The sequence below is a fragment of the Taurulus bubalis genome, assembly GCF_910589615.1.
Source record: "Taurulus bubalis genome assembly, chromosome: 2".
Lineage (NCBI taxonomy): Eukaryota > Metazoa > Chordata > Actinopteri > Perciformes > Cottidae > Taurulus > Taurulus bubalis.
In genome coordinates this window covers 28,405,442-28,430,077 of record NC_136590.1, presented here as the reverse complement: position 1 = coordinate 28,430,077, position 24,636 = coordinate 28,405,442, and the positions used below count along the sequence as shown (strand labels likewise).

The 24,636-nt window shown below is 40.3% G+C and overlaps 1 protein-coding gene across 1 annotated transcript in view; it reads left to right on the top strand.

The window, feature by feature from the left end:
* mcama (melanoma cell adhesion molecule a) overlaps nt 1-24,636 on the top strand; it is a gene marked incomplete at both ends in the record, with an annotated part of 56,841 nt that overhangs the window by 31,883 nt on the left and 322 nt on the right. The window contains 14 exons of the mRNA XM_079237816.1: nt 3,350-3,483; nt 5,424-5,652; nt 5,783-5,853; nt 5,992-6,079; nt 6,667-6,846; nt 7,904-8,031; nt 9,285-9,432; nt 9,742-9,857; nt 10,706-10,847; nt 12,964-13,094; nt 13,681-13,822; nt 14,775-14,810; nt 16,834-16,963; nt 17,259-17,376. Coding sequence (XP_079093942.1) covers nt 3,350-3,483; nt 5,424-5,652; nt 5,783-5,853; nt 5,992-6,079; nt 6,667-6,846; nt 7,904-8,031; nt 9,285-9,432; nt 9,742-9,857; nt 10,706-10,847; nt 12,964-13,094; nt 13,681-13,822; nt 14,775-14,810; nt 16,834-16,963; nt 17,259-17,376 — 1,793 coding nt within the window. The remainder of the gene's footprint in view (nt 1-3,349; nt 3,484-5,423; nt 5,653-5,782; nt 5,854-5,991; nt 6,080-6,666; nt 6,847-7,903; nt 8,032-9,284; nt 9,433-9,741; nt 9,858-10,705; nt 10,848-12,963; nt 13,095-13,680; nt 13,823-14,774; nt 14,811-16,833; nt 16,964-17,258; nt 17,377-24,636) is intronic.

Sequence of the window (24,636 nt, the reverse complement as noted above, 5' to 3'; positions counted from 1 at the left end):
GTTTGAGTCTGTCTCCATTTGCCTTGAATGGAAAGAAAAGAAAACTAATTTGTCTTTATTCTCTCAATTCTCTCTGTATTCCTTCATACATACTCCATCTCCTCTATAAACATTTTAGAGGGGTTACAAGTATAAGACTGTTAAGACTACACAGTAATCGCTCTAAACAAATTAGATCCTTCCCAATAATTAATGTTTGGCAGCAGGCGAGATCTGTCATTCAATCAACTGAATTACTTTATAACATGAAGGGAGATTGTTTTATTACATAGAAAAAGTAGAAGTATTGGAAACATCCTCTTTGCTTTGCATTGGTATTTATAGAAAATGCAATCCTAATTTTAAGAAATATTGTGTCTTTTCTCTTTCTCTTTTTTTTTCTCATCGTCTTAGAACCAGGAATGTCTGAACACAATTTTGTGCCAATCCAACCAGTAGACCAATAGTTATTTTACAGGATAAAAGACAACTTTGACCTTATGATGGCGCAAGAGAAAAAGTCAGGGGCTCACGAAAATCAGCATGCTTCATCATCTGGGGAACATGAATGCCTGTATAGAAATTCATGGCAATCCTCCAATGTGTTTTGTGAAATATCGGTCTGGACCAAAATGGTGGACCGACTGACATGTGACATCCATAAGAGCCACGCTGTTAGCATGGCTAAAGGTAACAAGTACTGAAAGCTGACCTTGAATTTCTTCTTACTTAGTCTTCAATCATGATTTTGCCAGGTCCAGTGATCCAGTTATGCCAGGCCGACTGCAGACATCAACATTTAACATTGGATGAGTTTGGCTTTAAATGACCACATTAGGTTAGAAAACATATCTGTATTCCTCAAAACAAGTTGGTATTGGCATCAAAACCTATTACGTTGACGACTAGCAAGAGGGAAGCACTAAAATCCGTTTTTGGATCACAAAAGAGAGAAGGATGGAGGCAAATAATTTGAAATGAAAGGAGAGCATTCAAACATTAGCATCAACTGTGATTAAATAAAACCATGCTGGAGATAGCTTTCATGATATGGTTAAACTGTTTAAAGTTTAACCATATGATTGAGTAATGGATGATGTTGCAGCAGAGTTTTGTGAACGACTGGTGGAGTAGTTAATCTTCCATTTGAAATGTCATTGTGTTGTGAAGCTGGTAAAGTCTGTGCCCCCTTCTGTCGTTCATCCCTCCAACAGACCAGTCATTTGGGGTCTTGTTGTCCAGTCACATGGCTGATCCTGTCAACACATCCAAATATTCTGGAGTGGTGTGTCTTTTTTCCTGAATTAATTAGCTCTGTATCATTCAGACGCAGACTGCAGACAGCCACAAATGTATGCACACACACGCACGCACGCGCTCTCACACACACACACACACACACACACACACACACTCACACACACACACACACACACACACACACACACACACACACACACCCAAAGGCAGCCGTTTTGGTCCATAGATCATGGGTCATGTGTACTTGTGGTTTAGTCCATGCAGCATAAAGTCACAACAGGAACAGATAAAACTGGTCCCAGGTTGGCTTTGGAAGCCAAATCCCCAGCAACCCCCCAGTGCTAATCGGATTAGCTGAAAAGTTAGCAGCACGGCCCCAAAGAGACACAACATTTTTTACACTGACTTTTGTGACATGCTTTTCTCTCCAGACCCCATAATCTGCTTCTTGTCTCAAAGCCGTCTCACATCATCTTCGTCGCAGTAAATATCAATTTCAGTACGTGATGAACTGTTTTTAACCTTTGGTTTAGGGATGTAAACATATCTTTTGGCTGACTTGTGGGAGGGGTATATGTATTTGTGTATGAGGGGGATCTGGTCCACCCAGGTGGGGGAACAATGGCATGCCCGTTGTCTTAAAAGGAATGGTTGGCTGAGCATAGGCGGTGGAGGGAGGGATAGGGGAAAAAAAGAGTTGTGAAAATGATTGGTGCTGAGGTGGGGGGAGGAGACAGGGGGGTGATGGGGAAGCAGCCGGCTGAATGGGGGCAGCAGGGTGGCAACTGGACTCGTATAGCTCTTTTCATGTGTGGTCTCTTTCAACTAACGCTGAGGACACTTAAGTCTAGCCCTTGCTAATTGTTTTTCATTTATTTTTGAAAACGTAAAAAAAACATTAAAAAGTGGGATGTCGTAGTAGTTTTTTCTTTTCCCCTAAGTATCTGGTTACACCAAATGTACAGCATGTTTTCTCCGTAATACAGTGCACCTTAACCTTGATCCACAGTAATCAGTTAAGACAATGCAGTAGCAAAACAATTATATAAATAGCCTTGCCTGAAGACAATGAAGCTTGTTCCACGGTTTTCTGTGGAATTCCATGGTACAATTTGTTTCACTGTAAGTTCAAGTACTGTACTTCAAAGAGTGCTGCACCTGAAAATAAAAACAGAAAATGGGAAAACTTAGAAAAATCTAAATCGATGCAGCACAACTGAGATAAAGTATATTTTTATTCCACATATTAATAGTCTTTGTCCAAACCTGGCACCTACGTTACCCACAATGCAACCCTAACTGCCGACAGTTCGACAGAGATTCCCTAATGGAGCTAGCCTCAAGCAGAGATGAGCAGTGGGCTACAGGGGTCTGGAGAGATTGCCTCTTTTTTTACATCACACCTCTAAATCTTTGTATTTCCAAACTTGTAGTCTTCCCTAGACCCATTTCCCATTTTGGTCCATGACTACACATGATGGAGTAAATCCACTGAACTTCACAGTGTAAGACCTGATGGTGTAAGAGGGAGGGAAGGGCGGTATCGTTTACCATCTTGCATGACAACTCCAAATTAAACTGAGAAAATAGTCTTGTTGTGCCATCTTGTTCTTCTTTGTCACTGTTGTGAACTGGCCCCCTCTAACAGCAGCCAAGTCCAAAATGGCTGAAAAAACACTTGGCTCTTTGAGTCAACAGCCCAGTGTCAAACTGGCTGGCCTTCTCATGCCTGCATTCCCCCAACGATGCCTAGGGAACTGGTTTTCTGGCCAAGATGTGGTTTTGTGGTTACAGTCAGCCAGGCAGAAGGGAGATGAAAATTATGCCATGTGGACAAGAGGCCTTTTCTTCTTTGTTCTGCTAACATGGCTGAGTGGCTATAGGTTGGCCTGGAGAATGAAGACATTCAGTCATCTGCCAAAGACAATGCAGTTTAGAATTACATTAGGCTTGAGGATCAAAATTAGAATAAGAAAACAGACACGGTGAAATGCCATTTTTATGTTGAGTTTAATTAATACTGTTTTATGGCATGAATACAATAGGACCATGGCACAGCACCTGCAGAAAGCATGACGTTGATTTATGTGCATGTCTGTGTATTTTTCAGCGTGGGCCAAGGTGGAGCTGACTATGCATAAGGATGTTGAGGTGTACCTGGGTGAGTCGGCTCAGATCCCCTGCCAGTACAACTTCACTGATGCCGACAACGAGCCCAGCTTTGTCATGATCCAGTGGTTTGTGGTGAGTACTGCTGGACCCATTGCAAAAACTGACACTGCCTGTCTGTAACTATCCAACTGTGCATGGATGGAGGAGGGCAGCCCTCTTAAAGTCAATAATTTGATTCATGGTCAGGGAACATCTGAAAAAGAATTATAGATAAGAATTGGCGACACAAGGCGACATAAGGAAAAAATATGCTTACTTTTTTTGGAGAAAGAAATCCTTTGTTGAAATTCTGATTAAAATGCGTTTCAACAGCGACACCTGCAGGGCAGGCCAGAGAGTGGTGGATGGGGCAGAGGAGGACTGTTGTCCTCCCTCAGGACGGGACCTCATATGTTAATTTATTGTATTTCATTTGTTTTATTCATGCTAATCAGTGATTGATGAGGTGGGTGTACTATTAGGTAGATGGGTAGGTTAGTGAGGAGGAAGTGGGTATAGTCTCTTATATATTCCAGTGGCTTTTGGGCTGCTGGGTATCCCTGCATATGCCCCCAAACCACAGCACTGGTGCTAATCCTGTATTAACCAAAACATGTGAAATGGCGCTCCAAGGGAGTCAATCAGCAACCAAACAACAACCAGAATACAAAGTTGACACCTTTTGTAAACTACTTTTAAATACATTACTAACACATTACATTTAGTTTAGTACCTATCAGTTCAAATTAATTTTTGTTTTAGATTTTATTATTGAGCAGTGCTGCTGCCTTCTGCTCATCCATTGTTAGACTGACAGGCTTCTAGTGACACATAAGTACACAGGACGTTCATTCGCATCCAGAGCCTGCAGTAATTGCTTTTAAGAAGTCTTGTAAGCCATTGTTTTACTGCTTTTTTTTTGCGTTGAACTTAAGAAAATATAAATAGTAGCCAACTACTGTAGTATAGCATGACCCCATGGGTTGAGTCACCAGCCACCACTGGTTTACTGGTACCACAAGGCAAAAAACATGAGCAGGTGCATGGGTGGATGTGGGGTCAGGTAAGGGGACTGGTGGAAATACAGTGAGGGCTGTACATAACCGTTTACATAACACCAACAAGTTCAGGCTGGTTTTTGGAAAGGTTATGAGTCAGGTGAGTGTGCAACTAGGGATGTGCGGTAAACCGGTTCAACCAGTTCAACCAGTATACCGGTTTCAAACTTTCATATGGTATGAATTTTTCACATACCGTCATACCGGTGCCACATAGCCGTAAAGACTGTTGTCACTCTTTGGCAGGCAGCTTCTTGTCCTGTCATGTAAGTAGCTCCGCCCGCTGTGCCCCTGCTGTATTCTGTGAAAATGAAATGTTGCTGCCTGCCGAGGAGCGACAACACAGTTATGACGTGTATGAACAATTTATACCTACATTCCCCTGGGTCCCAAGAATCAGAATCAGAATCAAAATCAGAAACCGTTTAGTTGCCAAGAATGTTTTCACAAACAAGGATTTTTTCTAGGCGGAAGGTGCATACAATACATACATTGGACATGAGACGTTAGACGAGACAAACAACAATCAACAACAGTGCAATGGGTATTAAATTAAGTATAAGATAAAGTGCTCAGATAAACAGATAACGTTAATGTAAGTGTATGTTAAAGTGACATGTGTGTTTAAGTTAAAGTGTATGTTAAGTGACATGAGTGTGACATGAAGCTAACAAGCCCCTCCATGTTAGCTTCCCAACACACTCTTGTGTACCAACGTGCGTGTTGGCCAGCGAGCGGTGAACAACTACGGTGGCTGTCCTTTTCGTCGTCAATGAATGAATGTGTTTACTTGAGAAAAAAATACCGTGATATACCGTGAAACCGCCAGAATCTTACTAAATACCGTGATATGACTTTTTGGTCATACCGCCCAGCTCTATGTGCAACCCACTCTTAGAGGACCGTTATCGCCGTGACAAAAACATGAAAACTACACTGATAACAGCACTAAGCGTGTACTGTGTCCTCCCGCAGAAAGCCGCAGGTAACAGTGCACGGAAGCGGATATTCTACGGCGATGTCAGTCAGCAGATAGTGGACAATAACACAGACTACAGTGGTCGCATTGAGGTGACTTCAGACCAGCAGGAAGCTCAACTCACCATCCGAGATGTCCAGCTCAATGATGAGAGGGAATTCTTCTGCCAGGTTAACGGGCTGGCTGCCGGGAACGCTGAGGGCAAGACCCACCTCAGAGTGTTTGGTAAGATGGGCTCACAGCACACACTCTCTGTGTCAAACAAAACCTTGTTTAAAGGAAGATACACAGTCATAATATTGTTTCATGGGGTATTTATTTAGAACTAACTGAAGTTAATATTTTCCTGATTCAGCTCCTCCAGAGACTCCAGTGATTGAGGGTGTCCTACCTGGAATATCCATCACCAATGAGGTTCCTTCTAAGGTGGGTCCCTTTTAATTGTAGACACTGAGATCAACCAAAACATTTATAATTATAATAATAATGTATACAGTATTTGTAGATTGCTGAAATGACCAACTTCAAGATAATGAATATTTGTCAATGTGATTCTCCATCAAGGTTGCTTCATGTGAGGCTCGCAATGGCTTCCCTAAACCCAACATCACATGGTACAGGAACGGCTTGCCACTGGTGTCTGCTCCAGGATGTAAGTGCAAACAGTAGATGGCCCATTATGTCGGTGTCAGAAGGTCTGCAATATAACACCAGAGAGTTCCCTTTGGTTCAAGTCCTTTTTTCTTTCAAATCACAGCATATTCATGAGAATCTTCAATACATTTTGATTAGCAAACAGTAAAATCCCAAAGTTTCTCAGAAACAGGACCAAGGAATTTCCCTGTCTACAGTAAACAATCTCCAGGGATGCCAATATCAGTTGGTCAGTAATTTGTGCGACTGACAAGCAAAAATGGACAAAAAAAATATGCTATTACACTGATAATGATACAAACATAAACATAATGTATACATTACTTGCTCAGCATGGTTTTGCATCTTTTAGTCATTATTTTACATTTCAGGCACTTAAGATGTTCTAATTAAGCAGCCACCACTGGAACTTTATTCTACAAATAGTATGATACTAATATTAATGTAGACGGATTTCTAACTGTGCAGAAATATTGAATGAATAGCTATGCAATATATATATTTGAATATTGATTTTTAATACATTTTATCTGCTATCTGTCAAGGCTGTGGTTAATTTTTACATATCTATATTGTCTTCTCCAGATGTAAACGTGTTGATCCTGGTAACCCAGCAGTCCAGTGACTTCTACTCAGTCCAGAGCACACTGGAGTACAAGGTGGTTAAGGAGGACAAGGATGCCCATTTCTCTTGTGAGGTCAGCTTCTTTGTCCCAGGAGCCATCAGGACAGTAGAGTCCCACAGCATCAACATCACTGTTCACTGTGAGTTAATGCTGATCCTCTTTATGCGTATTTATATGTCATGTTTGTATCACATCAGTTGTTGACAGTCATTGTTTCAGAATCTAACAGTAAAATTGAATAATGCTGCAAAAATCTTCCATCTTTGGGACCTCAACATTTCCTCTGCTGTGAGAGCCAGTGGACCAAATACAGTTACAGCCTTCTCATTTTTTGTTTTTAATAAAATGTTAAAGGAAAATAATAAGAATATAAATTGTATTTAGTGCCCACCTCCCAAGGTCCCAAGAAAGATTTTGTATAACCCCACAAAATCTACATTTTTGTTTACATTTTTGCTCGGCCTCCATCAAAGTCTGTTTGCACTGATACATTTACATTTTTCAGCCCCCCCGCTCTCCTTAACACTATTCGATAGAAAGCTTTTTCTGGGATCATATATGTGATCTGTATAGTGTGGGTTGAATTATACCTTTAAGGTTTTAGAGGCATTATTTTTTCCTGTTTTCTTGTAGTAGTGGATAAAAGTCGGCACTGCCAGGTTCATGTCCTTGTCAACAGTATTTGATGATATGCGACTCCCTTTCTAACTACAGCTGGTCCTTTTAAAGGGCCCTGCGTAGTATCGAAGCGTTAGGATTCGCCAGGCGTCCATGCTCGCCGAGGTACTGGTAACCTGGTTTGTTCAGGTCCTATGCCCTGACCAACGGGCTATGCTGAACTGCTCAAGGTCAATGCCTAATCCTAACCAATCATCTCTGCCTCAACCAGCTACGCAGGGCAGGTCTCGCCAAGAAATGCACTGGGATTAATAATTACGCACATTTTACCATTATCTTAATAATCTGTCTTGATATATTCACTGAAATATCCCTTTAATTCTTGTTATTGTCAATAATGCATTTTAACAGTCGTTGTTTGTCTGTTGGTTAATTGCTTGTAACAGTTTATGAGTGATACTGTGGCAGGCACAGAGCCCCAGTCTGTGCTGTCAGCATTATGGAAATGGCCTTGTCGAGAGACTACAGCAGCCCGCTGAATAAGCCTTCTTAATTTGATTGTGTGTATGTGTGTCCAGACCCCACCACCATGGTGGAGCTGTGGAAGGAGTCGCCCCAGGGCTTGGTCAAAGAGGGAGATACTGTGGCGCTGCGTTGCCAGGGTGATGGCAACCCCCTGCCGTCCTTCATTTTCAACAGAGAACAAGTAAGAATAGGAGGCATTTTCTCCCCCTTAAAGTCCCCAAGAGAGAATGGGTGACACGCAGGAGACATGTAGGGAATGTTTTTGATATGCAGAGCTCACAGGGCCCCCATGTAGACATGAGTGTGCAAGGTCTGTGAAGGCCCTGTCAGCTCTGACCCTGCAGATGCAGGCCAGGGTCTGAGACCGGAGGCCACACTGACAGGGCTCATGAGTAGTACTCATTCCCATGTCAGACACTCGTTCATTGTATGTGTGGACAACACAAAAACTCAGCTGACTGTCTTTTTAATGTTTTCTAACTAGGCAGTCATGGGCATTTGGTTAGAGGTTGTTATGAACATGGGATTTAAATGGTATTTAAGACACTAAAGGAAAATTGTTTACTTTTTTCCATCATTCTATGTCACAATATTAACTAACTTACTGCTGAAGCAACATGAAAATCAAGGAAAACATTTTAAAATGATTACTCAAAGTATAAATTGTCCATAAGTTTCAGCAGAGACCAAATATACTCACTATAGTTGTCCACTCTCACACAGTTTTGCAATGCAAGGAACAATATAACAGACATTTTTGTTTGCTTTCATTTTTACTTTCAAGTAAGTGGGTTTGGATATTACGGTTAAACATTTAGGATTTGTTTGATTTGTCGCCACTTGTGTTTCTCGACCTAATGGAATCCAATGTAAATTGTGGCTGCCTTGTGTAGCTGGTGTCCTCAAATCTCTTGAGGGAAAGTACTCAGTAAAAATGTTACCACGATGGCTGAAACGACAAAAATAATATTTTATATTCTGTAAGCTACATCAACCTCTGACAATAGGCTGTCAAATGTCATCAGCCTTTCATGAACAAAGATAAAAGTGATGTATCCATGTATGTTTGGGAAAACTGTCAATTTAAACTGGCAACCAAAGCAGGATTTTGAGCTTGCCTTTGATCTTTCACTAAGAAGACTCGGCACCAGTTGGCAGGTCTGATTTATCACCTGTTTACCATTTACTCTCTTTCCTTCAAATACAACTGAAAGAAATCAGTCATATTTTCAATGTAATGCTTAAGTCTGCAACTGTCCCCCATAGGAATAAACTCTGTGACGAATCAGATGCTAATTTCCATTTATATTGGAAATACAGTATGTCTTTGCCCTAAAAGCACATCTGTTACATAAAAGCATGCCTTAGCTTCTGTCATGACATTCACATCATCACAACATGGGTTTTGGTTACAAATGAGAGTATCTGTTGCAGGAGCTGGATGTGGACTTGGAGAGCAACAATGCTGAGGTGTTGATGCTGTCACCTGTGTCACGGAAAGACAGTGGCATCTATCAGTGTCGCCCTTTGGACAACAACGACTATGCCGAAGTCAAAGGAGAAATGCAGCTCACTGTGCACTGTAAGGAACCATCACACGTACATACAAGAATACATAATCAATACATATATTTGAAACAGGCTTGCAGACAGAAACGCGAATGTTTTCGCTTTGAACGGACCACGCTGTCTCCCCCTGCCTCCAGTCTTTATGCTAAACTAAACACAATCTGACTCCAGCTCTGTGCTTAATGCACAGGCATACACTTTATATAATCTCATCTCAATCTCATAAAGAAAACGAATAAACACATATGAACGATTCCTTTAATTGAACTCATTCCTCCCAACCTTGTGTTTCCCGTGTTTTGACCATGTTCGTTGTGTTCAGATTTGGACCCAGCTGTGGTGGTACCTAAAGACTCGGAGTTCATGCTCAAAGGAGAAGATCTGACTGCAACCTGCAACGCTCTGTCATCCCTGGACACAGACACTGTCTGGTATAAGGTACGTACACATTAGTACAGATATGTCTCGATTGAAAATATTGCAGACACTAATAAAATAAAATATGTAGACTAGCTGAATGCTTGTGAGTTGTTGCATCGTTTATCATATAACCAGTACAGTATATAATCACTACGATGACTTTATTTGGTATGCAGCATTTGGTAGTCTGTTTTCAATGTAGATCACAGTTCAATACACTTCATATGTAATTCAGAACTAAAACGGGGCTTTAAACCCTAATTTGAATATATTCCAGTTAATGATGCTGTCAAACTGTAAAAAGCATTACAGTTGAAGTTTGAGGAGGTAACACTTGAACAACAGAAGCAGTCTCATCGTCAGCTGCAGACCTTGCAAACTTAATTTGAAACATCTATGTGAGGCTATTTTTGGCGTTAAATGTTAACAATAGCATGCTAATATGCTCTCAATGCTATAATATTAATAATACAATACTAACATGCAGATTTTTAGCAGTTGTAATGTTTACCACGTTTTAGTGTGGCATATTAGCACGCTAACGGTTACTAATTAGCAGTATACACAAAGTACAGCTGAGGCTAATGGGATGTCATTAGTATAAGAGATTACAATCTTTACCTGATGAAAAATCACCAAATGTCAGTGGAATATTTAATGAAAATCCATCCTATAGTTGATGAGATATTGTAGTCTGAACCAAAGTGGAACACTGGTTGACATTGCAATCTTGGAGCCACATAACGGACTGATAACTGATCATTATTAATATCCATCATCACCTGTCTTCATTCACTAATTTGAGTGTGTGTGTGTATGTGTGTGTGTGTGTCTGCGTGTGTGTGTGCGCATGTGTGCGTGAGTAGAATGGAAAGCAGGTGGGTAAGGGGAACACATTGCACCTGAAGGACGCCACCTATGAGACAACAGGAGAGTACATATGTGAGGTGACCGTTCCCTCTCTGCCCGCCCTGCACACCAGCGGCTCCGTCAACATCATCGTCCAAGGTCAGTTCTCTCAAACACCTCTCTTACCAACCGAAAACAAATCTCTATACAGGGCTCCAGACTGCGACCAAATGGTCGCATTTTGCGCCTAAAATTAGACACAGTGCGACTAAACGTTTCATCAACTCGACTTCATCTAAATTAGCTTTTTTTTTTTTAAATGTATTAAATATTTTTGTTGCTGACAAACTTGTTCTATACTTCAGCCCACTATAGTTAGCGGTAATGCCTGAATGACTGGTTTGCCAACCAACATTAACTCCAGAAGAAGAAGAAAGGAGACGAAAACAGAAGAAGAAGAAGGCTGGCCAATGTGTGAGAGCGAATGACCACTGTGATAGGCTAATGTGTGGAAAGAGGCGGGTCTTGGGGGTTATCCCGCGAATCCACAGATTTCACATAGCGGTGTCTCCTGTAAACAATGGTGAAGCGGACTATCAGTTCGTACTTTCTTCCTAAACATAATGATCTAGAGAAGACAAATCCCGAGATTGAGTCTGACTCAGATTGTGAGGAAACGGTCGTGGCGAAAAAAGGCAGGAAATTCAGCTTTCGCGATGAGTGGCTGCGCGAGTTCACCTGGCTGAGGTGTTTCAGGGAGACGAATTAAATGAACTGCAAATTCTGCTGTCGATACCTACAACTTGCGGGGAACACGAAATTTGCTGATAAGACTGGCACTACACAATTAAAACACGACACGCTGATCAAACACAACGCCAGTCAGAAACATAAAATGTGCCGCGACCTGTCAATGAAAGTGCAGCTCCACTCCCAGTAGCTAATTACAAGGGCTGTCCAACACAGGCACCTTATCCCCCACCAAGGGGCGATCTTTTGTAGGAAGTGTTAATGCACAAGTTATGTCTACAACTTGTTCTGTTGTTGTCAGTAGAGCATAAATATTAATTTTGTATGTTTAAGCTGTATAACTGGTGTATGTTATTAAAACTATTGCACAAGTTTATAAGATTGTAGTTTATTGTCAAAGTATTTATCAGTAATACAGTGAAAATGATAGGAAAACTTTGCAAGTCGATTTATAATGTGCGCCCCTACATTTTCAGCTTGCGCCCCTAAAATTTTAAGTTAGGGGCCACTGTGCTCCTAGTAAAAAAAGTTAGTCTGGAGCCCTGCTATATATATATTTTTACTCTGTTTGTTCTTGCTGGATTTATACGATATGTGGCCATGGTTTTTGTTGTAGGTCTTTTTTGGTTATGAATGACCCAGGGCTCTCAAGTGTCACGCATTGAGCGTGACTGTCACGCATTTCAGTCTTAAGTCACGCCCTCCCGCCACACATCGTATTTCTCACGCTGAAAAAAAACTCTAGGCTATTTAATGTGCCGCAGCGCGCAAACATGACCTGGTCGCGCTGCCCTCACCATGGAGGAATCAAGCACGTCTCCCCCGAATCCCTTGCCAATCAATAAAAAGAAATGGGCTACACGAATAGCCAATCAGAAAAACATCCGGGGGGGACAGAGAGAGAGAGAGAGAGAGAGAGAGAGAGAGAGAGAGAGATGTCACTCTTACCTGTCTTAAAAACTTGAGAGCCCTGATGACCTCTGTAGTGAGCTCAGACTTGAAACACATGCCTCTGTTACTAAAAGGGTCAGTCAGGTGAATCTTGGATTTGTCGAGCTTTATAGCTTGAAATAAAGAATTGCATTATGAGCTTTTTTTTATTCAAACCCGTACCAGGAAAGAGGATGATTGTTTCCCTATAAAGCCACTGGAGTTTTTTTTTATTATATGAAGCATCTGTGGAGGCAGTGTCAAGTTCAATTTAACAGTAGCTTAACATTGAATGAAAAGCGACTGGAATGTATTAGTGAATAAAAAAACAGTAGTTCTGCCAAAAAAGAGCAGTAGCAGAGTGGTGAATATGACTCCCAATATTGTACTGTACTGATAGATTAGTGCTGTGGAAATGTATTTTATCCTGAATATATCGAGAGAACAGGTAAACATGGAGGAAATGTTGCAATTGTATTAAGAGCAAGCAAAACAGGCTTGTAATTAAATATGATGGACTATACTTATAAAGTGTGTGTGTGTGTGTGTGTGTGTGTGTGTGTGTGTGTGTGTGTGTGTGTGTGTGTGTGTGTAGGTGGTCCTCAGTTGGTGGGAGTGGAGCAGGAGGTGCAGATGGAGGAGGCAACAGGCAGGATGGTGAACCTGAGCTGTGAAGCTCAAGGCCATCCGGTGCCCATTATCTCCTGGAACATCATCGGCAGCCAGGTACTTAGTCTGACTTGCAGCACTAATTGATCATTCAATTCAAACACTAATGTGATCATAATGTGTAAGGTTCCTTTCAAAACAAAGTTTGAAAGTGCTAAACATTAAAAACAAATCATGAAAATAGATTAAACCCAAAAAAGGTTTTCAATATCTTTTTTATTTAGCACAAGGAAAATATACAAAACAAGTTAGGGAATTAATATACAAAGACGAAGGATAGAAGTCAGTCAACAATCGTGAAAATGAAGCTACAATGCAATCAGTCACAAACAAATGTAGAACGGTTATACTGAAAATCACTAGAAAAAACTGATTATTTTATAAAAACAACTAGCAACAAAAGATAGAGGCAGATTAACGACAGCAAGGTTTTGCAAGTTGACGAGTGAGGTGCCACCGCAGTGATGGAAAGCTTGTTTACCTTCACATACCACATCTGAGATTATAGTCTTTATATATTTGCTTGTTGTGAGAGTGAGCAGTATTTAGGGATCGTGCTTAATTTTGCAAACACTTTATGCTCACTGATGTAGAGATATAATGTGCATCAACAAAGTGCGTTTGTTTGTGTGTGTCTCCACAGAACTGGAACGAGGTGGTGAGCAAGGCAAACGAGCACATGACTCACAGCGTGGTGTCAGTCAAAGTCACCTCGGACATCAGCGCTTCATGCAACGCTTCCAATGACATGGGGACGGAAGTCAAGGCTTTCAGCATCAGAGCCAGTAAGAACCTCTCTCTCTCGCTTGCAATGGAAAGTCTGTATGAGTGCAATGGATGTAAGGGGCAGAGACGGAACCACATTCAGCCTTTGAAACAGTCACAAACCATGACCTTTTTAATCTTCTGAAATATGCACTAACATTTGCATTTAAACAGTGCTAGTTTGGAGGACCATGTTAAAGGACCATTCTTCATTTTTTTAGCACATTTAATCCCAATCTGTATTCCAACATGACAGCCCTGTTGGCACATTATGTGTCTTCTGGTTTCTTCAGGGGGCTGCAGTAAGTTTTAAAGTGATAACATGAAGTATGGAGTTTAAAACTAATTTTGCTTTTGAAGCTTTATGACCATCATGAGCACGGGGGTTGCCTATTTTATAATGTCAGACCGTGTACAAGCATAGAATGAAAAGCTAAATTGTGTATATTTATTCCAATTTGCTCACAAGCCGTATTTAAAGTGTTTTGCTTAATGTTCATACAGTAACCACAGTTCACTACATACATTAAGGTATCAAGCTTGTGCATCCCTAGTCTCAGGAACAAGTTGAGGGAATATCTTCACAAAGACTCAAGGATGAACTGAGTTAGAATTTGGTGGTCAAAGGTCACTGTGACATCACAAACCATACTTGGCCATAACTCAATAATTGACTGGCTTATTATGACAATTCCACACAAATGTCTAATAGGATAATATGATTAAAAAAACTGCAGCTTGACTGGTTAATAGAGGCAAATAACCACAAGGCGGTCAATCAAATCTTATCTAAAATCAAATATTTTGTATTCCTTTAACTATCTTGTGAACCGATGTTTTAGCAGGCAGTATTTTGTTTTTGTGTGTGTGTGTGTGTGTGTGTGTGTGTGTGTGTGTGTGTGTGTGTGTGTGTGTGTGTGTGTGTGTGTGTGTTGGTGGGCCCACTCTAAGTGTTGTTCTGCTTGTTCACAGTTCCCAGAGTCACTTCAGCTGCTCCCTTCTCTCCTGGTAAGATTGTTGCTCTGTGGTCTCTTCTTGTTTTGCTTTTGCTCAGTTTCTTCTTGAGACTTAAGTTCTGTCCGTAACAATAAATGGGTTGGATGACTCCATGCATTATTTATGATTTTCATACAGGGACTCTATACCAGGACTTTCTAGTTTGCTGGCAGATCTTTGGGATGGCCTGTGGGCATATTAAACATTCTGTTTGATACAGAGAGAAAAATCATAACACCAGCAAATTCAAGCACGCCAACACCCCTAATGATATGTGGACCAAGCGTTCAGCAGTGGCAAAAAACATTATTTGTAAATCCCTAAATTTGTTAAACAAACATAAATAAGTTACGTGTCTCTCTTTTACCTACTTTTTTCCAGACAGTCTTGTGTTCTATGGTTGTTTTTTTACACACCAGGTGAAACTTAAGTAAATATGTACAGTGGTATTATTAAGAGGCAATTTTCTGAGTTTATCTCAGCAGTCGCTTCATGCCATTAAAACTTTCACTTGCCTGTGGGGAATACAATGGGGAATAAACAACATTTCAGAGAGCCACCTCCCTCACCCACAACCATTAAAAACAACAGTGTCAAAATATATAGAGAGTAGGGTGCTGTGTTGCTCCCAGGATATTTATATTTGGTCGCTCGCTCCTCTAATTGTTTGAGTTTAATTGGGGCCCGATTCCTGCGCAGATATAGAAGCTTTCTACACACCCACTAAACAAGGAGTGGAATATCTCATTAAAGAATTAATTACATCACTGTTTTATGACACTGAGAAAAAGAAGAAAAAAAACACTAAAAAGTATGACGCCGTCTTACTCTATTTTGTGGATACAGCATATTCAAAAGGCCGATCTGGATAATGAAATGCATCAAAAGTGAATACAATTCAGAAAATATATCACATGACTGGAATTGATTTAATGTGTTTGATGATTTGATTGTCAGGAAATGGTACACTGCTAAACTGTTGACAAAATGAACTGGAATTAAATCTAACAGAATTCACCACTGCACAGATACGACTGTGGCAATTAGATATGATGCATTTAATAAGATAAACCTGGATGTTATCTATATATTAGTGCCGTCCAGAATCCGTACAGAGACTCCTTCCATTTCCCAACCTGCAAAATCTAAAGTGTGTACCCTCTTTGTATTTTTAAAATAAAAAGAGGCAGCAAATCATTCTGGATGGATAAAATAATCTAAATAAAGCTTATTAAAGAATGGGTCACAGATGTTGCGCATAATAAATGTAATTTTTCTGCAGTCCTGCCACTTTAATAACACAGAAAAAGTAATTTCACACACAGCTAATTGTTTCTTAAAAGGAAACAGACTTTGTTAAATATGCCACTTGAGAAATAAAATAGTTTAAATAACGCAATGTGTTGGTATAGAACAGTTGTTTCATTATTCTCAATTTTAAAATGATACTCCAGTCGTTTAGCCCTGCTCTTCCATAAAGTCGGGGACTCACAAGAGACAGATTAAAAAAAAAAACAGAGGCTGAGACATTCTGACTATAAGTCTCTAGTAAGCTCCAACAACACAGTATTGTACTTTTCCCACAATGCAACCTACAGCATATTTTGTCTTTCTATCTTCACACCAGTTTCACCCCAGTTTATAACACAAGCCTACTTGTCATAGTTATGTTTCCTTTTGACTTTGGGCATTTTCCAAGGCTTGACAAAGCTCCTCCATAGATGTTTTCACAGGCTAAAACATTCTCCAAAAGGCTAGAGAACTTACATGCATGTGTAAAATTGGCAAAGTGCCCCTTTAAGTGCAACTGAGAGTTTTGTTCAGAAGCTGTATGCTCAGGCAAAAGCTAATTGTTTTGTGTGGACACTGATGTAAACAGAAACTATATTGGTGTGCAATGAAGTCCAGCAGATACATAGTATTGCTTTCCTCGATGGACAGACACTAACATGTGAGTGGTCTCTCTCTCTCTCTCTCTCTCTGTTGTGTGTGCGTGTGTGTGTGTGTGTGTGTGTGTGTGTGTGTGTGTGTGTAGCTGAGGGCAGTGGGGTGATCATAGTGGTGATTATTCTGTGTCTGCTGCTTCTCGCCATCCTCGGCAGCGTTCTCTACTTTCTGCATAAGAAGGGGAAGATCCCCTGTGGACGCTCAGGGAAACAGGAGATGTGAGTACCGTCTTCTCTAAATCGGATGATGATGTCTTCAAGTATTATCTGTGTATGCAACGCCTAAAACATCTTCTGTCTCTCTGACATAGAGCTCCGTTGTTGTCCAAAAACTATTAAAAACACATCAATGAGCTTGTTCCTTCTTTACTGCGATACAATACTTGATGTAGTTTATTTTTGACACCGTCCTGCTGCTGTACATTGAACACCAAATGTGTATAAATCCGCAGCTGGAAATAGTTCCCTGTTTTTGTCAAATTCCACATGAGCCAACCGTCCTATCTGTCAGCAGCACCAAAGAGAAGACCACCAAAGATGACATTGTTGTGGAGATGAAGACCAACACAAAGAATGAAGAAGCTGTCCTCCTAAAGGCTGTAAACGGAGACAAAAAGGGCCCTAATGACCAGGTAACTATTGTGCGTGGATGAATGTGATGACATTGTGACAAAATGTAAAAAAAAAAAAGCCTAAAGTTTATTCTGCTTGACCTTATTCGTTGTGGAGCTCAAATGTAAAAGTTGTCTTGAGGTGAGGTGGTAGAGAAAAGCTCATGGGGAGTGAAAAACAGCGTCATCACGGATGCGAGTCAGGAAATACAGAGTTGGACATCCTGTTCTCAGTAACTTCACAGAAGCTGGTTTTATATTTGGATATGTGAGGCGCGTGTGTCGTAGTAGCACTGGCTTTGGCATCATTTATTTAACAGATAGAAATTACCCGGCACCAGCTACTGGCATGAAGTAAACAAATTCTGATGATACCGAGGATGTCTGGATGTGATACAGATACAATTGTTTGTTGTGTTTTTAGGGATTTTTTAAAAAATGATCTCTAGTGCTGTAATACGTTTTGCTGGGCTCCTAAATGTGACTAATATGGCTGTTATTTGTAGCTAGTTAGCAGCTTTAATATGTGAATGTTTATGTTGAAACTACCTTTCGCAGAAGCATGAAAGTAGCCATTGTTTGGATGTTGTGCATCATAACAATACATGTAGTCTGTCATGTTGCTTCTGTAAAAACAGAGAGCATGACATTCTATGTGATTTTATCTTTTTTCTGATGGCATAATGTGTTGGTTACACCTGGAAAGCGTTCTCCACGCCTCCATGACTTGTCGAATAAATTAATCTAAATCCTTGCTTTTTGGCATCAGAAAAAAAAATCCCTGTCCGCCCCCAAAACTCTGCTAACAGTATTGTGACTCTTAATAGGAAACATAACAACATTTTACCAATCCTGGCTTCTTTACACTGGCTACCTGTTGCTGTTAGAATTTATTTTAAGATATTATTAATTGCTGACAAAGCCCTGAGAGGCTTTGCCTCTTATGTCCCTGAGATCCCCGGATGCGTCGTTCCTGGTTTCAATATCTAGATTAAAGTCTGGAAAGTTGTTTAAGCTTATGCAATCAGGAATCAGGACAATTTAACACACTTTTTTCCCCCAAATACCGTGTCTGTTTGCTAAATATGAAGCTACAGTCAGCTAACAGCTGCCTTGCTCTGTCAAAATGAAGCAAAATACACCTACGTGCATCTCGACAGATACGTGTTACGCAACATAACACAAGCTTTAGAGATTATGTTACCTTTTTAATAAACAGGCCTTTCCCTGTACCTGCCGAGCACAACTCATGAGTAGTATGTGTGTGTGTAACACTGATGTTCTCCTCTGTCCCTCCAGTAAAGTACCCGACGGTTCAGCAGTGATGTTGTGCAGCAGAAGGCAGCACACATGAAGCCAGCAGTGTGTGTGTGTGTGTGTGTGTGTGTGTGTGTGTGTGTGTGTGTGTGTGTGTGTGTGTGTGTGTGTGTGTGTGTGTGTGTGTGTGTGTGTGTGTGTGTGTGTGTGTGTGTGTGAGACGCACCCACTGATCTGGGACCTGCAGGGTAACGCCACCTCACAGTCCGGACATATCCCCCCCCCATCATGCTTTTGTTCTCAACAGTATTCAGTAGATTTACACACACACACACACACACACACACACACACACACACACACACACACACACACACACACACACACACACACACACACACACACACATACACACATACAGATGTGTATTTCCTTTTGAATGAATGCTTGCTGGCATTCATTTGTTTTGTACTATTTCCTCAAACTGTGTTCAAGTCTTTGCTGTTGTTCAGCGTGTTTGTTCGATGGTGTCTCATGTGCATCATCAACCTTTTTTTTATGAAAGTGTATATATTATATATATTTTGTTATTTAAGATATTTTGGCACTCAGATTTTCATTTCATGTCAGCGTCTGGGTCTTGGTGCCTGTTGATCCGTGTTCATGGAGTCCAGGTGAGTTTTAGGACGGTACATGATGTCAGAGACCAAACGCCAGCTGCTCCGCTGAGGCAGCTCTTTGCTGATGGTTCAAAGTTTCACTGAGGGAAGGTTCGCCAGTGTGTTTGCTTCACGTTGTTTTTTGATTGGCATCAATATTTCTAGAAATAAAGGTTGAAATGTACCAACACATGATGAATACTGAGGCGTTTCTGCCAGGGTCACTTGAAACGCAGGATACTCATCATCATATCTATAAAAACAGTCCACCAGACACACTGGCAGCCTTGTTGCTGTCAAGCACTTGTACTGTTTGTAAATACATGGTAGTGTACAGACCTGCTAGTGGTGGACTGGGGCTGTAACTGATGGTGAAAAGGTCAAAGGTTAGAGATCTGCTGTGCCTGTTTTTGAGAATGCATCATACACTGAGTTTGTTGTGTTTTTTGGTTTGCTCTGTGTGTTTTCTTTGTGTTTCCACTGAGCTTGTTGGGCCTGAAAAAGTGTGACAGTGTTTGTGCGTGTTTCATATGTTTACTACGGATGACACATACAGGACAGGCTGCACGTTTTTCGATCTTTAACCTTCCAGGTAGCCGCACCTTTCAGTTTTGCTTTTATTTACACTTGGAACTTGCTTTGCTTTGATATAACTTCACAAGGAACATTTAGTTTTATTCCATCAATGGTTAAATTTGCTCTGCATAATTCATGAAACTATCATGAATCTTTAACAACAGTAAAAGTAGACGTGGCTGTTCCTCCCTGTGACGGGTACTGAACTCATTCAGCAAGTTTCAAGGGTTTTTTTTAAATACGTGAACTGAATGTAAAGCTGTGGAAGGTAGAAATATATCTCTCCCCAGTTTGTCATGTTTTATCACGACATTCAAGGTTTTTGTTTGTAAAGAGAAGTCTTTTATTATCGCTTATTGTTATTTAGAAGGTGTTTCCAGATTTCTTAGGGACTCTTTGAAACATCAAGATCACCAAAATATTTAATGACTTTTTTTTTCATCTTCTGTAATTTGCAACAAGTCCCGTACTGTAGTAACTACTCCTCCTGGGGTCCACACAAAAACGACTCTTTTTTTCTCTTTTTTCTTACAAAGTACAAATTAAGCATCACTATATGTAATTTTCGAAGAAAAGAATTGGGGGAAAAGGGTTGCATCTTGGAAAAAATGGTTAAAAACACTGTCTATTATGTCCAGACGGTCTGTTTTAGCCAGAAGGGGGAAAGAGTCTTTGAAAATTCTTGAAATACTTTTTGAGCAGCAGTAAGTGTTTTTAAAGATTTATTATTCAGCCAAATTGTTATCTGAATGTCATGATAACAGATGAGAGACACAAACTGGAGGTAGTATGCAGTAAAAGGATCCGTCTGCCAGGTTTATAGTAAATCCGCTGAAACATGCAACAACACTGCTATGCGTCTTCAGTGTCCCGTGTTGTAAATATGATGTACTGATTGCTCACTGTGTAGGTTTTTGTGAAAAGAAACATTTTGTTGCATTGTGCTACATTTTGCCCAGACGACTTGCAACGTTAACATAGTAATGATGTTTTCTGTTTTCTTTTTTCTCCACGGAGTTGAGGTGTTTAAGTTGTAGAAATTTCTGGGTTCAGGAAGTCCTCAGGCAAGAAGTGTGTTCCTCATGTACAGTGCGACGCAGTCATCATGGTTTAGAGAAGCTGCACAAAGCCGTGCAGCCAAACATTTGTGATCCGTCAATCTGCACCTCGTCTTTCCAGTTTAACTCAACTTTAAATACATTTTTGGGTTATTTTTCAGAGGGAAAACACATTTGAAACTGAACATTGCGATTATGTACTTCTTTTTCCCTAAATGTGTGTAAATTAAGTACCGTACATGTGATTCTTTGATGCTTGCGTTTGTTTTTATATTTTTTGAAAGAAAATAATGCCAAATAAAAAGGTTTCATTTAAAGAGAAACTGTGTTTTGTATCATTGCTTTTCCAGAGGAATAAAAGAGTACTTTTCCTTTTTTGGGAACCACAACAATGGTGAGTTCAGTGCGCTCCGTGTTGGCGCTGCACAGTCCCTAGAGTGAGGAGGCGGGAAGGAGCGCCGCCTCCAAACCACTGACACTGTCAGCACGAGCTGGAAATGACTCCAACAGTAGCTCAGATTTCCAGCTGCAGTCTGGAGGGAGGCCAGAAAACCGCTCACATCTGCAACGAATTCAAGCACCTCAGATCTGCAAAACCAATCGGCTCGTCTCTCTTCATTTAGTGTCAAGCGTAGAACTTTCAAACAATAATAATACGGCCAAAGTGATAAAACGCTTCTCGCTGCGTTTCTTTTTACTTTATCCACTTTTTAAGCACTTTATATTTTCGCTCACACACTTCGCATGGGGATCGAACCGCCAACCCTGCAATTAGTGGCCAACCTGCTTTACCTCGACTGTTTGGACAGCTTCTATGTTTCATAGCCTGACAAGTAACTCAACGAGGGAACTTGTTGAGTTAAATGACCGCTGTCAGCTTAAGTGATTAGCTGGAGTTACGCGGGAATCCTGTTTTCCATGTTCACCACTTTTAATTCAGTCTTAGCACGCTAACATTTTGCTTTTTGGCACTAGCAAAGTGCAGCTGACGCTAGTTTAAACCAAAGTATTGGACAAATCAGAATTTTGACCTGAATGTTGGCGTTGCATGGAAAAGCTAGCGGCTCCCAAACGTATTATAATCCATCTACTTATTTTACTCTTAAAAATTAAGCTAATTAATTAATAAACCTTTACAAGCTAGAAACTGAGAAAACTACTTTAAGTGTCCAAGACATTTCTGTAATAATATTTAAATATAGATCATTTGAGACTTTGACAGACAAACAGTTATATATACATTTATTATGAGACAAATAACAGCAGTTTACCTCTCAATTATTTTTTTTTTAAGGAATTTGTGCAGTGAGTTCCACTGAGACACACAATGGTATGTAGTGACTGCGGACAAACCACACACATCAGATGTTAAAGAAAATACTGTTTAATTAAAAATCTTAATGGCTTAGGCATGAAAACATGGCAACACAACAAATGCTGAGGATATTAAAAAGACAATAAATAAAATCATATTTACAAAAGGCAACAATCAAACAATGAAGACAACTTTTTAGTTCTTGTTGAAAATGTTAGTTACCACGATGACGCCGCACATCATTCATCAGTGGATCTGACCCAACACACCAGCTGAGTAGACCAGTGACTCTGAGGGGAATTGTGTGTGTGAGACAGCGAGGCCTCTGGTAGCCATTCAACGTCAGTGTATCCTCACGCAGCGGCACTTTCATGGTCAAACGCCAAGATCGAGGGAACGCAAAGCTGTAAGATGGGTTTGGTTTGGGGCAAATTAAAGCTGCACAATTTCCGTGGAATCGGCGAGATTTCACCAAACTTCACCCCATCAGCGGGGAGGGGGTCAATTTCTAATTTGTACTGCTTTTCCTCATTGTTTTACATGGACCGCATGTTTCCTCAATACTTTGATCACACTAAGCATACTTCTGTTTTCAAGGGCCTGAGGAAAGCTCTTACTGGATTCTAAAGCCGTGCTGAGATATTTCAAACCTATTTTGAGAAGATAAAGGTATAACAATTTAAATGTGGAGCCTGTCAAATATGCCAGTATCAACTAAAAGCTGGAAGATCCCACAATATCTGGGTTTGAGCCGATGACCTATAGCGATACTTATTATTGTTAAAAGCAGGTAATGTACTAACACGTAAGAACAATGTCATGATTTATTAGGTATATGTTTTTAATATTCTCTATTAGTGACTTAATAACATGCATGTTTAAACGAAAGACCAGTTTTAAATAAAAACTGATGTGAATTATGTCTAAAAAAGTAATCGCTGCGCGCATGCACACAACAGCAGCAGAGGTGCAAATATCGCGGCACTAAGAGAAGTGTTCAAGTGACCAGAATGGGGTCGAAATTAAGGATATATTTTTTTTTTTAGTATCGTTACTTAAAACAAGCCTTTGTATCGGTCCTTTGGGGTTCCAGCTGCCGGCCCTCAGTATCAACTTCCACGTCTGCAGTACAGAAACTGCAAAGTACGGTTGCACATTGCATTCAATAAGTACATTTAAAAAATGCTGGTTTGTTATTATGACATAGTATATATTAGAATTAGTAAATAGTACCTCATAATTTCAAGAAAACTAAGTCATACAAACAAGATATGGGCTTCATTTTTTTTTTTTTACTTTGATGAATGCAGCGTACGACCGTTTTGCCATTACATAATTTGTCCACCAGGGAACATTCAAAGTTTATTTTTCTGCTGTAAAATTTTCATCTCAGTAGATATCTTGGATCCATGTCCATAACAATTGTATTTATGAAGTCTCAGATATACATTTCTGTATTGATAGAGTTTAAATGATCCATTTTGGATAAAGCGACGTAGATTTCACTGAAGCAGTAAGCGTGAGGAACTGTTCTTGTTTTGGTTTGTCTGCTGCTGGCATGTGCAGGTTGTGACTGACGGAAGGCACATTAAGCATGTTACTGCAGAAATCAAAAGTGATTACTGAAGATCTATTTTTGGAAAGGGGAAGGAAAAAAAAAGGACATATTGTCTGTTTGAAAAATGTGAAAGTGGACTCTTGTCTTGTTTCTGGCAGTGAAAAGCTGCTCATTATTGGTCCACTGGAAAGAAAAACCTGAGTGAACTCCACAACTTTACAGCGTACTATTTCAATACTCTGTGAGGATTTGGAGATTTAGTTGGTTCGACTGATGACTTAAAAATCGAGGACTTGAAGCGTGACTCGGCCTGAGTCCTGATCCAAAACAGGCCTTCTGCTGATTGCGGCTCCAAATCTGACACGACAGTCATTCTGTTCCTCCAGTTATTTATGGGTAGAGCCTCCAGACATGCACACAATGACTACGCTGATACTTGATAGTGTTAATGTACAGCATGGTGAATTACAACCATCAATTAATCTGCTGATAATTTCCATGATTAATCTTTTCGGTCAAAATAAATGGCAGAAATTTGTGAAAAATGTCCATTAAAAGCCAAAATTGGTGTCTTCAGATTGCTAGTTTTGTCCAATCAACACTTCAAAACCCCCGAAATCATCAAGTCACTATCACATCAGACAAACTAAAACCACAAAATCCTTACAATTGAGACGCTGGAACTTTGAGGTTTTTCACAGTAATTAAAATAATTGCAGATACACAATCCACTAATCTAATATCTTTGCATTATGCCAGCGCAAAAGTGATTTTAAGATCTAATGCAGGTACGGCAACAATAAGCAGGGAAATCCAATCATTGGAATGTTTCTGTAATAATGTGTCCCATCCCTGCCA